This window comes from Theropithecus gelada, chromosome 5 (assembly GCF_003255815.1).
Source record: "Theropithecus gelada isolate Dixy chromosome 5, Tgel_1.0, whole genome shotgun sequence".
Taxonomy (NCBI): Eukaryota; Metazoa; Chordata; class Mammalia; order Primates; family Cercopithecidae; genus Theropithecus; species Theropithecus gelada.
In genome coordinates this window covers 4270077-4286299 of record NC_037672.1, presented here as the reverse complement: position 1 = coordinate 4286299, position 16223 = coordinate 4270077, and the positions used below count along the sequence as shown (strand labels likewise).

The window sequence follows — 16223 nt, the reverse complement described above, 5'->3', positions numbered from 1 at the left end:
GGGGGAGTCATGCCCAGTTTCTGACCTGCCCTCAGCCCCCGGCCCATGAACTCCCAGAAGACAGGGACAGATCTGCCTTGCCCTGGAGTCACAGGTCCCGGCTCCAAGGCACTGAGGGACTCTTCCGTGTTTCATTGAGGAATGAGCGGGAATGTGTTGCTGCTGAGGGCGTGTGTGATTTCTAAGTGTGTGGATAATATTGCCAGCTGTAACACCTTCCTACCTCTGCTATTCTAAGGAATTCCATGCTCGTGATCCCTCTCTCTCTCCCTCTTTCTCTCTCTCTCTCTCTCCCCCTCCCTCCCTCCCCCCTTTTCTCTCTCTCTCTCGCTCTTCCCCCCTCCACTGTTCCTCCCTTCTCCTGGGAAGATAATTTCTACTGGGATTTTACAAAACTAAGATGCTCCAAGGCAGGAAAACAAAAATTAAATCGAGTAATGATGGTGAGGCCTCCAAATGGAGCGCTTGATCTAGGCTCTTCTTCCTGAGTGATTTTCTGCTTTTCGAAATGCTCTCACAGAAATTGTAAAAGTGACAGGAAAGTGTAAAGACACAGAGAAACAACCAACCACTCCTAGCTCCATCAGCCATTGTCAACTGTGACTGGCAGCCTGGCATCAGCTTCCGGTGCTTCCGCGCCTTGTTCAGAGTCAAGGTCCCAGAGTTCTCAGTGGTTTCCACTAAACAGTCCACAGTGGGATTTGTCGTTGGGACATCTGCTTTTCTCTCTTTCTCTTTCTTTCTCCTTCCTTCCTTCCTTCCTTCCTTCCCTCCCTCCCTCCCTCTCTCTCTCTCTCCCTCCCTCCCTCTCTCTTTCTCCTTCTCTCCCTCCCCCCTCTCTCTCCCTCCCTCCCTTCCCTTCCCTTCCCTTCCGTTCCTTTCCTTTCGTTTTGTTTTCTTTCTTAGATGGAATATTGCTCTGTCACCCAGGCTGGAATATAGTGGCATAATCTCAGCTCACTGCAACTTCCGCCTCCCCGGTTCAAGCGAGTCCCCTGTCTCAGCCTCCTGAGTAACTGAGACTACAGGTGCACACCACCATGCCCGGCTAATTTTTGTACTTTTTTTTTTTTTTTTTTAAGTAGTAGAGACAGGGTTTCACCATGTTGGTGAGGCTGGTCTCAAACTCCTGATCCACCTGCCTTGGCCTCCCAAAGTGCTGGGATTACAGGCATGAACCACTGTGCCCGGCCGGCACCTGCTTTTTAATGGTGGTGCAGTGCTATGCTCTAGGGGAATAGAATCACACACTTGCTGCCTTCCTGTTGTTGGGAGTTTCATTCATTTCCCTGTCTTTCCATCTTCCTCCTTTCCCTTTTCCACCTGTCTATGAGCAATCATTTTTGTTAATATGCCAGATTGTTCCTTCCAGATGCTTTCCTGCAGTCGGGGCTTGATAGCAGTGGGCTCCCCCAGCCCCTCCAAGGCTTCTAAGTGACCATGTGTGTGCAGGTCTGGGGAGTGGTGGAGGTGTCAGGTGGCTTCAGAAGGAGACTTTAGTGTAGCCACTCACAGCAGCCCCATCACCTCTCAATGACTCCACGGGGAGACGATTCCACTTGCAGGGGAGCAGAGAGCATCTCTTCTGAGACATGAGCGCAGGGAAGCTTTGCCAGCCTGTATTATGGAAAGGCAGGCCATTCACTCATCTGCAAGGATGTACTGGGTACCCAGCATGTACAAGAGAACGTGCTGGACACAGCAGACTGTAGGGATCACACAAGGCTTGATTCCTTCACTTTGTTGAGCAGAGATAAGATGTGGACAAAGTCAGATCTGATCAACACAACCACCCTGGCCCCCCAAGAGAAATAACAAGCTTGTTTTGTGAGACAAGTGAATTGTATCAATTACATCATGTTGAAGTGCTGTCACTAATGACAACTTCATTTCCACGGATATACACCGACAGCTTGTTACATGCAACTGGGGAGGAAAAATGAGAAAGGAGGGAAAAGAATAATGGCTAACTGAGCTCATTTGATTTCATTTAAACTTATTTTAGTACTAAGCTTATTTCTTTTATTGAATGTAACCTTATTTAATTCTTACTGCACCCCTCGAAGATGGGTCTTCCTGCCCCTGTTTTTCAGATGAGGTAACAATTAAGCCATTTGCATTAAGCAGCAGAGGCATCTCAGCCTCTGCACTTCATCTCAGCCCAGCACTTCTACTGGGGCTGAGATGAAAATCTCGGCAGGTGTTCTGAGGAGGTGTGGCTCTCCCTGGCTGACAGGGGAAGGCTTAGCAGAGCTTTGTCTTAGAGGAGGAGTAGATGAGAAGGAAAGTGCAGAGAGGGCGTTCAGGCCAAGTCAGCGACACAGACAAAGTCAGGTCGTGTGGGTTAAGTGCATGGGTGATGAGTAATGGAGATGTGGCTAAATGCTGTGTGCGTGTGTGTGCGCGCATGCGTGTGCCTGCCTGTGTGTATGTGTGTGTCTTTGTGTGTGTGAGTGACAGCAACAGCAAAGGGCCCAGCATGAGTGGCGGAGACCAGATTTAGGTAGACTTGGAGGGGCCACTAAGGAATTTCATAGGCAATGGGGAACCATTAACTATCACTAGGCAGGGGAGGAGCCTTTGGGAACCAATCCTGAACTTCATTGTTGCAATGCGTATCTCAGCAAGAATGGGCAGGATGGCATAGTCAGGAGTACTGCCTTATGTTTTAAAGAAGTGGTGAAAATTTTTAATATTTTAATATACTTTTTCTTTTTGGAAGATAAATGGATTAGGTCCAGCATTTCACCCTACAGAGGATTTAAATTTTTCATCAGGAATGAGATTTGAGTGTAAGAAGATTAAATGATAGTATACTGAGAAGACCACAGGGTTCAAAACCACCTCCTACCACCCAGGGAAGGGGGGCAGCCAGGCTGGCAAGATCTGAGGCCAGGAGTGCTGGGGCTTTGGGGAGGGCAGCAAACAGAACAGACCTAGACCTATCAAGGTGCTCCCACCAGAGTCCAGAGATCTCACCGCACACATTTTCTCATTCATGCCGGTGCCCAGTACATCCTTGCAGATGAGCGAATGGCCTGCCTTTCATAATACAGGCTGGTGGCGCTTCCCCACACTCATGTCTCAGAAGAGATGCTCTCTGCTCCCCTGCAAGTGGAATTGTCTCCCTTTGGAGTAGCTGAGAGATAACAGGCTTCGGTGAGTGGCTAGACCAGTCTCCCCATGAAGTCACCTGGCACCTCCACTGCTCCCCAGAGCTGCACACGGTCACTCAGAAGCCTTGGAGGGGTTGGGGGAGGCCCCTGCTGTCAAGCCGCCACCATCACAGTCACTTTGTCCAAGCTATTCCCCTGCAACCTTGCCTGACCTGCAGAAGCTTCAGAGTGGCCCACTCTTCCTGGCCATGTCAGGAAAACTTTGACATGGCTGCTCTGGCTTCAGGCAAGGTCTAATTTGGTGAAAATTGAAAGCAGTTTGGTGGGGGTGCCAGGGAGAAATGGGGAGAGAGAAAGCCACTGCATTTGATGGATGGCAATGGCTTGGAGCTGATGTGATGGCCTCTCTGGATGACAAGGACATTGGAGTTAGAGCCAGAAGGACTGAGGTATGAATCTCGGCACTCCTGGCTTGCAGTTATGGGGACTTGGCACAGACACTTGAATGAAACTTCTTTTGCACAGCTATAAGATGGGCCCCTTAATAAAGGCTGACTTTGTTCTGATCCTTCACTGCCTGTTGGGATGTTCTCAGCATTTTGTGCATGTTGGCCAATTTAACCCTAACAGCAACCACCACAGGCAGATGCTATTGCTAGCTATTAATATCCCCACCTGACAGATGAGAATCTGACAGTGAGGCCCAAGGGGTTTGAGTAATGTGCCCAAGGCACACAGCCGGGGGTGCTGCAGGAGGCCAGTTGTACACTTGTGGCTTTTCCCCTGGCCACTTTGCAGCACTGGTACAAGAGAGGCCCACGGGTGAACCCCCACCCCACAGCCACCCTTTGTCCCTCAGAAAGGGCTGGCAGAGCCTGCAGGTGAGGGTGGGTGTGGGGAGGGGTGGGCAATGGTCTGCCCTTCATTTCTGTCATGTTGTGGCTGCCACTGGGGAGAAAATGTCAAAAAGCTTCCTGGAAGAAGCAGCTTCCAGGAGCCTTCACCATATCCTTGTCCTGCCAACTGGCCACGAATGGACTGGAAGACTCCCACCGGATGAGAAGGCTCAGAAGCCATCACAGGGGATGGCAGAGGTGGGAGAGGTACGCACCTCGCACCGCGGGGCTCCAGGAGCCAGACGAAGGACAGGCATTTCTGTACGGCACCCCGTTCTGGGTGGGTCCTCTCAAGGGGCCCCCTTCTTTGTCTCTCCCTCTGTTGCTTTTCTCTGCTCTTCCCTCTTCCCCCCACTTCCTCTTCTCCTCTTTGCTTTTTCTTCTTCCTCTCTCTCCTTCCCCCATGTTTCCACTCAACCTTGTTTCCACTTCTTGTCGCCCTTCTTGCTTCAGCAAACCGTCAATGCAGTCACAATTCCTGGGCTGAGGCTGGGGGATGGGAGGGAAGTCCTGAGGGCAACTCCCGCCCCCGCCCCGTCACTCCCTCTGCCCCGCCTGCACAGCTTCTCACCACTTCATTCCTGCCCCCACCGCCCCTACCGCCCCTATAAGCCACCAGGTCGCTCCGGTTTGGTGCCAGAGCCTGGGGGCAGAGGCGTGGTGAGGGCTGTGCAGCCTAGGATCCACCTAGTGGCTCTCGCTGGCGTCTCAACTGCGCATGAACCAGCGCTGGAAGGCTCGGCTGGAGGTGTGACCAGGGCAGGGACAGACCTGGCCCAGAGCAGAAGAGCCCAGAGTCCCATCCTGCTATGCTACAAGGAGGGAAGAAGAAAAGATACAGTGTCAGCAAAGAGACCTCCCTCGCCCCTACGCCCCGCGCCCCCATGCCTCGCTTCAGCCTCAGGACAGTCCTGCTGGGACGGTGAGCGCATTCAGCACCCTGGACAGCACCGCGGTTGCGCTGCCTCCAGGGCGGCCCCGGGCTGCTCCCGCTCGGAAGAGCAACGCCCTCCGCCCGGGTATCCCGGACAGCGCACTTGCGGCAGCTTTCCTCGCGCCGCTCTGGGCCTTGCCGGCCGGGTCTGCACCTCCCAGAAGCTGTGGGCGTGCCGCTCAGCCACTCCATCGCCGCACTTTCTCAGGCCCGCGCCCGAAGAAGAGCCATGAGAACCTCAGGGTGCCTGCAGAGACGCTAGCGCCATGGGCCTCGGCGAGACCCTGCTGGCGGGGCTGCTGGTGATGGTGCTGGCTGTGGCGCTGCTATCCAACGCACTGGTGCTGCTTTGTTGCGCCTACAGCTCTAAGCTCCGCACTCGCGCCTCCGGCGTCCTCCTGGTGAATCTGTCGCTGGGCCACCTGCTGCTGGCCGCGCTGGACATGCCCTTCACGCTGCTTGGTGTGATGCGCGGGCGGCCACCGTCGGCGCCCGGCGCGTGCCAAGCCATCGGCTTCCTGGACACCTTCCTGGCGTCCAACGCGGCGCTGAGCGTGGCGGCGCTGAGCGCAGACCAGTGGCTGGCTGTTGGCTTCCCGCTGCGCTACGCTGGACGCCTGCGACCGCGCGATGCCGGCCTGCTGCTGGGCTGTACCTGGGGACAGTCGCTGGTCTTCTCGGTCGCTGCTCTTGGTTGCTCGTGGCTCGGCTACAGCAGCGCCTTCGCGTCCTGCTCGCTGCGCCTGCCACCCGAGCCTGAGCGCCCGCGCTTCGCAGCCTTCACCGCCACACTCCATGCCATGGGCTTCGCGCTGCCGCTGGCGGTGCTCTGCCTCACCTCGCTCCGGGTGCACCGGGTGGCGCGCAGCCACTGCCAGCGCATGGACATCGTTACCATGAAGGCGCTCATGCTGCTTGCCGACCTGCACCCCAGGTATTGGCCCAGTGCATGCCGACCGGCTCAGGCCAGGGACTCAGGTGCTCCCTGGGCAGTTGGCTCGAGTAGCCTGTGGGCATCATCACCTTTACTCCGCCCAGAGTTCACCAGCCATAGCACTGCCCCTGCATGCTGCTCGCGGGGGTTTCCAGTTGGTTCATTGGTGCAGACACCGTGGGGGCCTCTGCCTCCTGGGATATGTGCTCACAGCGCACAGGGAACTTTGCGCAGAGCGGTGGGGTGTGCGTCTCCGGGAGGGGTTCCGCGGGCTCTGCTGTGGACGGCCAGACACACCCCTTCTATGGAGTAGCTGTGGGTCTGAGGCATCTGCTTGTTTCTGCCTGCTGCTGACCCAGTACCCTTGCATGGCCCTGGGCTTCACGTCTTGAGCACGGTCCATCCCCCATGCTTTCTGCTCACTAGTTGGCAGGATTTGTCTCCTGAATCTCTAGCTAGTGTTGCCATTGTTCCAAATTACCTCCCGTAGGGTGTTCCCCTTTTGCCCTCGGCCCCCCACAGAACCCCCAAGAGGCTCTCCTGCTCCCAGGGTGGGCAGACCAGGTGACTTCTCCCTCCCTGAGGGCCCCAGCCTTGCCCCTCCATCAGCAGGCCTGCCTCAGTTCCCTCTGTGTGGAGAAGGATGAGCCGGAGGGAAAGGAGGAGGAGCTGGCCCTTCTTTCCAGTCTTCCTTTATTTCACCTACAAAAAAGCAAGCCTACCTCTTTTCATTGTTCTTTCTCTCTCCCCCATCCCTCTGTCCTCTTGAGGTTCCAGGCTAAACATCCTGAAACCCTCCTGTCTGCCCTCACTTCGGCCCCTGGGCTCTGGGCCTGGGCTCTGTCCCCACCCTGCCATCATCCCGACCACTGTCCTTTGTCCCCACAGTGTGCGGCAGCGCTGCCTCATCCAGCAGAAGCGGCGCCGCCACCGGGCCACCAGGAAGATTGGCATCTCTATTGCGAGCTTCCTCATCTGCTTTGCCCCGTATGTCGTGACCAGGTGGGTCCCGAGTCCGGCTCCTGTCGTGGGAACAGCTGGGAGGGCTTGGCCTCAGTTGAGTAGGACTCTGAGGTCTCCCAGCTGGGTATTGGGAAGGTGGCCATCACCACAGGACCCTCCTCCACACCTGACGGGCTGGGGGCTGTGCTGGCAGCTCCTGGGAAAGACCCTTGGAGAGAGCTGGCACTGGCCCCCATCCTGTCCTATAAATGAGGAGACTTGCCTTGTCCAGGCACAGGCAGATATGGGGTCTGTGAATCAGCACCTGGCTCTTTAAACCGAGGAAGCTTTCAAAATCAGGCGACCTGGGACTAACCCAGACCTTAGACTCCGCATCTCCTGGGTGTGGAGTCGGGAATCTGGGTGGAAGCTCCCGCTGGAGCCTCAGGGCGATAACGCTGCCAGGTGAGTGTTCTCTTTGCTCCTCTCTTTCCTGGAGACCTTGGCCTGAGTGCTTGTCAGGTCAGAATTACCTGGAGTCACAGGTAATTTGGGAAAGATTGTGGGTAAAAGTTCTGCTGGTACCATTGTCCCAGTGCTGTGCTGAGGGGCAGGGGAGTCTGCAGTCTCTACCTCCGGGGTTCCTGGGTCACCCACTTGGCCACTTGGTCACTACCTTAGCTCCACTCAAGGAAATGTGTGCACCCTGCCTTGCTGGAAGGCAACACGGTTAGAGGGAGGCAAGTTGTTCATTAGAGAGGGTGACTGCTTGCTATCATGTTTTGCCTTTCTTGGAAGCTCCATGAAATTTTTGGCCAGGCCTCTGCAGCACTCAGGCTGGCTGGGAGGTCTCCACCCTATGTGTTGAGCCACCGCAGGAGGCTGCCCTGAAGGAAGAAGCTCCCGGGAGGGGTCCGTGGCCCTCATCCTCAAGGGGCCCAGGTCCCCACCCCAGGGGAGGGAGCCAGCAGAGAGTATGGTACCAGGATTCTGGCTCTGTTTGTGTAGGGTCCTCCCGGGGTTGCTATCTAATGCCTCACAAGGTCTGCCGGTCTGTCCAGGATGCCCGCCTGTCTTTCCAGGTCACTGGGGTGCTTAGGTATGTTGTGTGTGTGTGGGGCAACAATTGTGTCCCAGGAACCTGGGAGGTCCCAGAGTGCCCATGATGAGTGGCACCAGCTCTGTCCTGCCTACTAGGCTCCCTCTGAGCTCTTTGGAATCAGCACTTGGGACAGGAGCTCTTGGCCACCGATCCCATCTGGCTTAGGGACAGAGAGCCAGGTTTCTTGTGGATCACAGGCACCCTCCTTGCTCACATAAAACCTGGCAAAGGCCTCTGGTTCTTAGGAAACTTCATGGGCACAAGTGTGGATGGAGAAACTGTGGCGTCCTTCTCTTGGGAACTAGCTATTTATCTGATTATTGTGCTTGTGTGTATGTGTGCCCATGTGCCTGCTCATGCATGCAGGTGTATGTTGGGAGGTTTCATATGTGTATTCATACATGCACATGTATGCACATACATGTAGAAGGTGAGTGCTAACATTTCCGGAGCTCCAGCATTTCGTTTTGAAATTTTAAATGAATGAGACTGGCTCACTCAGCCATGATATTATGTTGATTAATGGGTGTAACCATTATTTTCCCACATGTGTACAAGGCCCTGACCGTGTGTGTAAGCATGCATAGCGATGAGCGTGCACGCAAGTGTTAAAAGGAAGAATCCCAAACAAAGTCATGAAGCCTGCCTTTGCAGCATTGTTTCCACAATGCTGTTACCCACTCTGGGATCTGGGCAGCTCAGGCTTTCTTCTCCGTGAAAAACGTGGGTACAATATAGCATTAATGAGGATACATATTTCTTCACGCACTCGCTAAACATTTAATGAGCACCTACTCTGTGCTGGGCTTTGTGCCTGGTCCTGCAGTTACAAAATCAAATGGAACACAGGCTCCTCTTGGTTCTGATGGCGGAAGATGCAGGTCAGCAAGACCAGGCAGGTGTTTCAGTGGGGGAGGGGCCTTGGGGGATGGAGCCTGGGAGCAGCACAGCTGGATCAGAGTTTGGAGGGTTTGCCTGACAGGCGCCTCTCACATCATAGGAATGAACCGAATCAGAACCTCACTCCGTTATTGCCCTGAGGCTCCAGCCGGAGCTTCCACCCAGTGTGTGGATGAGGTTCTAATGCAGTTGGCTTAACCCACAGGAAGTCAGAGATCCAGGAGCATGTTGTCCCTGCTGCCCCTTAGAAGGTAGTGCACTCGTTCCAATTGTTCTGCAATTGCTAAAAATATTTCAGAGCTCTTCTCTTGGGAATTGTTTTCAGAACTGGGATGCATTGTTAGACTCTTCTGTGGACATCTTGAAGGTGAATTTAATCTGCTTAGAAATAACTCAAAGTCACCTTGAGCCAGTTCATGTGGATAAAGTAGGTAAAGGAGATGCAGAATATAGGATTTTTCTTTTGTTTCTTGGTTGTCACTCTTGAGTTTTACTGACTTAATCCATGGTGCAGATGAAGTCCCTGGGGTGTGCAGCAGTGAGACCAGGAGGCTGGGGATACAGAGCCTCCCTTGTGGAGTCTGTGGTCTACTGTGGGGGTGCGGGGAGGGCAGATGGATACGGTCACCAGGTGCTGAGCATCAGTGGACACGTGAGCGAGCCCCCTTCTCCGCAGGGTCGTGGCTGGTTGGAATGCTGGTGGTTGACACACGACTTCTGGTCCCAGCGTGACTCCAGACACAGCCTCAGCTGGGTGTTTCCATGACTTCCACCTGCACCGTGGCTTAACTAGGGGATAGACACTCTGCCATGTGTGGCTTTCTTACTCACCTGCAGCTCAGTCCCCTAGTGACTGAAAGAAATGCCATGCTTCTCAGATCCTTCGATAGGACCCTCCTTCCCACTTGCCTGATGGTTGGCTGTGACCAGTCTCCAGTCCATGCCTGATGGTGGGCTTCGTGGACGTGGGGGTGACAGTGTACCTGATGTGCATATGCTGGCCAGTGGCAAAGTCCTTTGCGGACTGTCGCTTACTGTAACTGGATTCTCACCTCAGCCTGGGGTAGGTGATTAGGGCCATGACTGCCTTGGATCTGTGTCCCTGCTCTGATTTTTGGATTCTGGATGCCTCTCCTCTGGCCACACCCCTCAGCTCTCCCTGTCCTCACATTGTGGCCCTGCTTCTCAGCTTGAGGTGGCTGCCTGCCTGCTTGCCCGCCTCTTCATCCCCACCCCGCTGGACTGGGTGCCCTGGAGGGAGGGAGTCAGTCTGATCCTTGCTGCACCCCAGCAGCTGCTGTGTTTGTGGGTGGTTAGCAGGTGGTCTCTAAACTAATGAGTGACCCAACCAAACTTGTAAATCACAGGGCTGCAGTCCTTCTGAGTGGGGGGTGGGACATTCTGGGACAGAAATTCACCGCCTGGGGGGTCATCAGGCTGATGGGGAAAGCCCTGGCTTTTGGGGGCCCTAGTTCAAAGCCAGGACCTGGGAAGCGGAACGGCTGCCACTGGTCAGCACATGCACTTGTGACAGCTGTCAGAAGCCTCGTCCTGACTCTGTGGCCCCCGCCTCAGGCTGTGCTGCCGCTGGTCAGAAGCCTTGTCCTGACCCCGTGGCCCCTAGCCCAGGCTGTACTGAGAGCGAAGGGGTCCATCCAAGTCCCCAGAGGCCCAGCCCCCTGCTGCTTTCCCCCACGCAGAGCCCAGTCCCTTCCACTCTGAATTCTAGTCTGATTTCAGAAAAGCACTGGGCTCAGACTCAGAATGTGGGACTGAGCCTTTCCTCTGGGAGTTGTATGCCTGATGGTCCTAGAGACGCCATCAAGCCTCTCTGAGTGACGCTTCGAGAGGGTGGGTAGGGAAGCACCCTGCGTGGTGCATGGTGCCCGAGGACATCCCGTGAGTGACTGCGATTCATGTGGGTGAGGTGGTCACGCTTGCTCAGGGTCTGTTCTGCAGCCCAGGTTGACACCTGTTACTCCAGCCTGGTTATTAGTGTTGTTCCGATTTGTTCTCAACATTGCCCAGGTTTGGGAGATGAATGCCAGAGGGGAGTCTGGTTGGGGGCTCCCAGTGCTCACATTTGGGGTGTCTCAGTCTGCAGCATGGTAGTGGTAATGGCTCCCTCGGTAGCTGGTTCTGTGTGCAGGCGTCCGCGGCAGGTGTGCACGCAGGTGGGTAGACTGAGCTGAGAGTGAGGATGGTGGGAGAAGGCCTGGGTGACGGTGGCGGTGCTGCCAACTACTGAGTACCTGCTGTATGCAGGCTGATGTCGGCTTGCTCCACAGTCCCAGGACCCAGCCTTGTAATCCCGTTTTAGGAAGAGGAGACCGAGGCTCAGTGTGCTGGCGCAGAGCCTCCTGGCTAGTGAGTGTCAGGGCTGCGGTGTGTACTTGTCCTGACTCTGTGGCCCCCACCTCAGGCTGTGCTGCCGCTGGTCAGAAGCCTTGTCCCGGAGCATGAGTGTGTGGCGGGTGCTGTCACTGTGGCTGAGTCAGCTGCTCCACTTCCCCAACAGGCTGGCGGAGCTCGTGCCTTTCGTCACCGTGAACGCCCACTGGGGCATCCTCAGCAAGTGCCTGACCTACAGCAAGGCGGCGGTCGACCCATTCACGTACTCTCTGCTCCGCCGGTCGTTCCGCCAAGTCCTGGCCCGCATGGCACGCCGGCTGCTGAAGAGAACCCCGCGCCCGGCGTCCATCCACAACAGCTCCCTGGACCTGGCGAGCATGGTGCAGCAGGTGCTGAAGAGAACCCCGCACCCGGCGTCCACCCACAACAGCTCCCTGGGCGCAGAGAATGATTCCTGCCTGCAGCAGACACACTGAGGGCCTGGCAGGGCTCATCCGCCCCACCTTCTAAGAAACCCTGTGGAAAGGGCACTGGCCCTGCCACAGAAACGCCACTGGGGAACCCCCAGACACCGGCGGCTTGACTTTGAGCTGAGGCTGAAGTACAGGAGGAAGAGAAGAGGGCCAGATGTGGGTGTGGACAGCAGGAGCAGGGGAGGAGAGCTCCAGGCTCGGCCACCTGGCTGCTCGGCAGCCGGGGACAGCGGTTCTTACTTTCTGAGCCGCAGCTTCCTCGCCCTTGTTCTGGGGTCGTGGCGATGCTTGCAGACGGTGGGTAGGGAAGCGTCTTGTGTGGCACGTGGTACCCGTGGGCGTCCTATGAGTGACTGCTGTTCATGTGGGTGAGGTGGTCACGCTTGCTCAGAGTCTCTTCTGCAGCCCCGGTGGACACCTGTTACTCCCACCTGGTTATTAGCATTGTTCTGATTTGCTCTCAGCATTGCTCAGGTTTGGGAGATAAATGCTGGGACAGAGTCTGGTTGGGGGCTCCCAGAGCTCACATCTGATAGTCTGTGGTCAGGGCCCGGCAGGCACAGGCGGTCCCTGGGACGTGCCCATCTCTGGAAGCCTAGAGGTCCCCAGCTCCAGGCCTGTCCTCTGTGACTGCCTGTGTGGGCAAGCAGTGGAGCCTGTCTCCTGCCTCCTTTTCTGTGGTTTGCCAGGGCTTTGGCATCTTGACTGGGGAGGATGTGGAGTCTGTGTGCTCAGAGCCTTTTCTGGTGATGATATCATCAGAGCACATGACCTCTGCTTCCTGCCCCTGAAGGCCACCTCTGGGCCTCTGGATCCTAGACTTGAGATGGTCAAGAGATTGAAGTAGTAGCTAGGGCCCAGGTGTCCAGAGAGGGTGGCTCAGGATGGGTAGGGCCCTTGTTCCCCAGCAGCAGTGCTGGGGGAGCCAAGAGAAGGTGGAGTGTCCCTGAGTAGCCGTGTGCATCACCCCCAGTTTAGTAATCACAGGGTGCCATTCCTCGGTGGGGACACCCACCATCAATGACATTGAATGTCCCCATGGGACAGTGTTGAGAACTTTTGTGCACATCTGTCCTATTTCATAGCTCAGGGAAAGAATGGTACACAGTGCACATGGGCCCCCAGTGGAGAGGTGTGTGTATAAATGAGTGAGCGAGTGAATGAATGGACACGATTCTCTCTTCAGCTTCTGTCATTGCTGTTTTCTTCAAGGCCCAGAGCCATCCCCTGCAGAGGTAGGGTGGACTACAAGACCTCAGGCCCCTGCCTCATGGGACTCTCTGATGGGCTTCACCCGTGGGCTCTTGCAGGCGTGGAGCCTGTATCGTGACACCCTACACCCAAGGCCAGCAATGCAGGGAGAGTGTGGACATCAAATTATTTCCTTCCAGAGGCTGAATTCTTCCAAGACACATGCGGCTGTCACTTGCTTTTGGCATTAACAGTGGAGAACCCAGCTGAGGCGGCTTCACAGAGTCTTTTCCAAAAAACAGGTGTTATTATTGTACTTTAAAACAACTTTTTGGGACAGGGTCTGACTCTGTTGCCTAGGCTAGAGTGCAGTGGTGCAGTCTCAGCTCACTGCAACCTCCGCCTCCCATGCTCAAGCCATCCTCCCACCTCAGCCTCCTGAGTAGCTGGGACCACAGGCATGGGCCACTATTCCTGGATAATTTTTGTATTTTTTTTTTGTAGAGATGGAGGTCTCACTTTGTTGCCCAGGCTGGTCTTGAATTCCTGAGCTTAAGTGATCCACCCACCTCAGCCTCCCAAAGTGCTGGGCTTACAGGCATGAGCCACTGCGCCCAGCCAAAACCAGGTGTTATTTGCTGACTTGCCAATGCCTTCCTCAAAAGGATAAATTTAAAAATGTTTGTAAATCATGAAGTGTAATTCAAATAAAACAAATTATTGTTTGGAATAATAGCAACTAACCATTAAACAGTTAAAAACATTAAAACACAGACCTGGCCAGTTCAGTCGAACCCAGGGGTTCCAGGCAGGAGGTAGGGCAGGTGGGCGTCAGGCCCTGGTTCGCAGAGGGCACGTGAACTCGAGACCCTGCTGCACCCCGGTGCCCCTGTGCTTACAAGGGAGGGCACTCGCACAACAGAAGCAGGTTGGTCCCCGCTGTCTAAAGCTCCAGAGCCCAGGCTGTGAGCTCCTTGGCTGACCCCTCTCCTGTCCCTGGGAGCTCCCCAGGTGCAAGGAGCCTGGCAGCCAGCGGGGCCTACCCTCCGTGTTATTGCGTCTCCGCCAGGCTAAAATGCTTTGTCACTGCTTTAGCGCCACTCAAGGAAACGCGTGCACCCTGCCCTGCTGGAAGGCACCACGGTTAGAGGGAGGCACGCTGTTTATTAGAGACGGGGACTGCTTGCTGTCATGTTTCGCCTTCCTTGGAAGCTCCATGGGATGTTCTGGAACAGGCATCTTAAGGCATTCCCTCTGTCCTTCTCCGTCAGCCCATGTGGCTCCCATGCTGGGCTGTCCCTTGCTTTAGGCATGGGGCCTTTTTTTTTTTTTTGTAATTTGAAAGATACTTTTCATGTGCACTTAAATGTGTTGCAAAATGATGCTGGGTCTCACGAATGCTGTGAATCAATAAACATCTTATTCAGAGGGTGTCTCATTTCCATGGAAAGGGGGGAATTCTGCCTCGCATTAGCCACCGTTCAATTACCAGGAGAGCAGAGCTTTCTAGATGCCTGGGCTTGCATGCAATCCCTTGCTGGGCTTCCAAGACCTCCAGGCTAGGCCCTGCGCCCTGTGTGCGGCCGAGTGAGGGAGGCTTCTCCTGTTGTTTTGACGGTGGAGCTACAAGCTTGGGGGGCTTTCCCATGGGTGGGCGGGAAGCAGAGAGCCATGGAGGCTGTGAGGCTGGCAGGCAACTTGAAGGACATAACTGCTCATTTATTTTATTTGGGGGACCAGGAGTTTTTTATTGATTCCATCTGTCAGAGGGCTGCAGCATTCCATGACGGGTGAGGCAGAGGGAGGCCCTATGGGAGCCCAGAGTGACAGTCCTCTCACTCAGCTTGCCTTCTTGTCCTTTTGAGACCATGATCTCGTTCACCCCAGCCTCCCTCCTGCTCACACGGGGTGCAAACCTGGGCCAGAAGGGGTTCTGAGCCAGGAGCCCTCTCTCCATCCCCTCTGCGCTTGCTGACCCTCACCCTCCTCCTGCCTCACCTGGACACCCATCCACGGCCAAGCCTCCAGAACCCTTCCTAGTCCCTGGCGAAGCAGCCCTTCCTCTCACCCACCCTCCACCAAGCAGAGCGAGCTCCTGGAAATGCAGCCAAGAGCAGGTTGTGCTCCTGCCAGAGCCTGTGGTCTCTGCTCCTGAGCCTGGCATTGCTGGCCCTTTCTGTTCTCTGTCCCCACTGCTCCTCACTCCTATCCACACGGTCTTGGGCTAAAGTGCTGGGTGCTCTAGTCTACTGGCCCCTCCCTGGGGAGCCTGCATCCTTTCTGGGCCTTCTCTTAGTACTTCCTTCTCCTCTGCTTAGCCAAGTCCTTCCACCTGACCAAGGCTGACACAATCCTCCCTCTCCAGGTTCTCACAGCCCCAGCACCCCTCTCAAGGGTCCAGCCGTGGGGTGGGTAGGAGAGGCGTCAGACCCACTTTTATCGCCAGCACCCGCTGCGTAGCAAGTGCTGAGGATGCCGGCACGCACGCATCATGTCCAGCTGCGGAGCGGGCTTCCAACCACTAAGGGACTCCTCCCGGCTGCCATGCTGCCCCCACCCCATCCTCATGAGCCCCAAGGTGAGCGCGGTGCTGTTTCTCAGTGGAGAGCTCCCAGCCTGGAGGAGGCCAGGCCACCGGCTCAAGATCCTGTGAACAGTGAGTCCGTGCTCTTTTGACGACACGAACTGGCTTCTCTCCTAGAAGCTTGTCCTGCAGGGCAGCCCCATGGGCCAGCCAGGGCAGTCAGAGGTGCTTCTGGAAGGACCCAGCCAAGTCCAGGCAGACAGGGCAGCGTTGAGCACCAGACACCCCAGATCCCCGGGGGTGTTGAAATGGGCATCTTCAAGCAGATGACCCGCAGGAAGCAGCACCTGCTGGGTGCCAGCGATGATTTGGGCCACTGTGAGTACTGTCTCCGTTACACCAGCCTCTGGGCAAAGGGGCTTGTCCTAAGTCTCAGGGCTGAGTGGCAGCTGGCTCTGGGGCCTGGTACTGGTGCACTGGTATAGCTGGTAAAGGATCCATGAGGCACATGGCTCCTAAAGGTCCAGCCGCCCAGCAAAGCCCCCTCCCAGGCATCCACACCGGGGACAAGGGTTAGCAGGTGGGGACATGCCTTCACTTTCCTCACCTGACAGGCCCTGGTCAGCTGGGGTCAGGGCTGCAGCCAGAGCCCCTCCACCTGCAGATGCAGACTGTGCCCGGGACCAGGGGTTTTAGGCAGGATCAGCAGGGAATCTGCGGATCAGCTCCACAGTGCGCTCAGGTGGTAGATGGGGAAACTGAGTCCCAAGGAGGGGCAGGGAGACCTTTGGAGGGGGCGGGGCACCCCACCCAGGGCAGGCAGGGCCTTTATCTGCTGTCCTGCCCCTCCTCCTCCCCC

At 55.9% G+C, this 16223-nt stretch overlaps 1 protein-coding gene across 1 annotated transcript; it reads left to right on the top strand.

Moving 5' to 3' along the window:
• Positions 1–4625: 4625 nt before the first annotated feature.
• On the top strand, positions 4626–12077 carry GPR78 (G protein-coupled receptor 78). Its single transcript, XM_025386314.1, has 3 exons — positions 4626–5880; positions 6769–6882; positions 11343–12077. Exons 1-3 carry the CDS (start codon positions 5213–5215, stop codon positions 11650–11652), a joined length of 1092 nt encoding a protein of 363 aa, XP_025242099.1. The 5' UTR covers positions 4626–5212; the 3' UTR covers positions 11653–12077.
• Positions 12078–16223: the final 4146 nt, after the last annotated feature.

Bases quoted from the DNA above. Each gene is read 5' to 3' on its own strand.
- GPR78 (XM_025386314.1), top strand. From the start codon at position 5,213: ATGGGCCTCGGCGAGACCCTGCTGGCGGGGCTGCTGGTGATGGTGCTG. The intron at 5,881-6,768 runs GTATTGGCCCAG...TTGTCCCCACAG, and splicing joins CTTGCCGACCTGCACCCCAG to TGTGCGGCAGCGCTGCCTCA. The intron at 6,883-11,342 runs GTGGGTCCCGAG...CTTCCCCAACAG, and splicing joins GCCCCGTATGTCGTGACCAG to GCTGGCGGAGCTCGTGCCTT.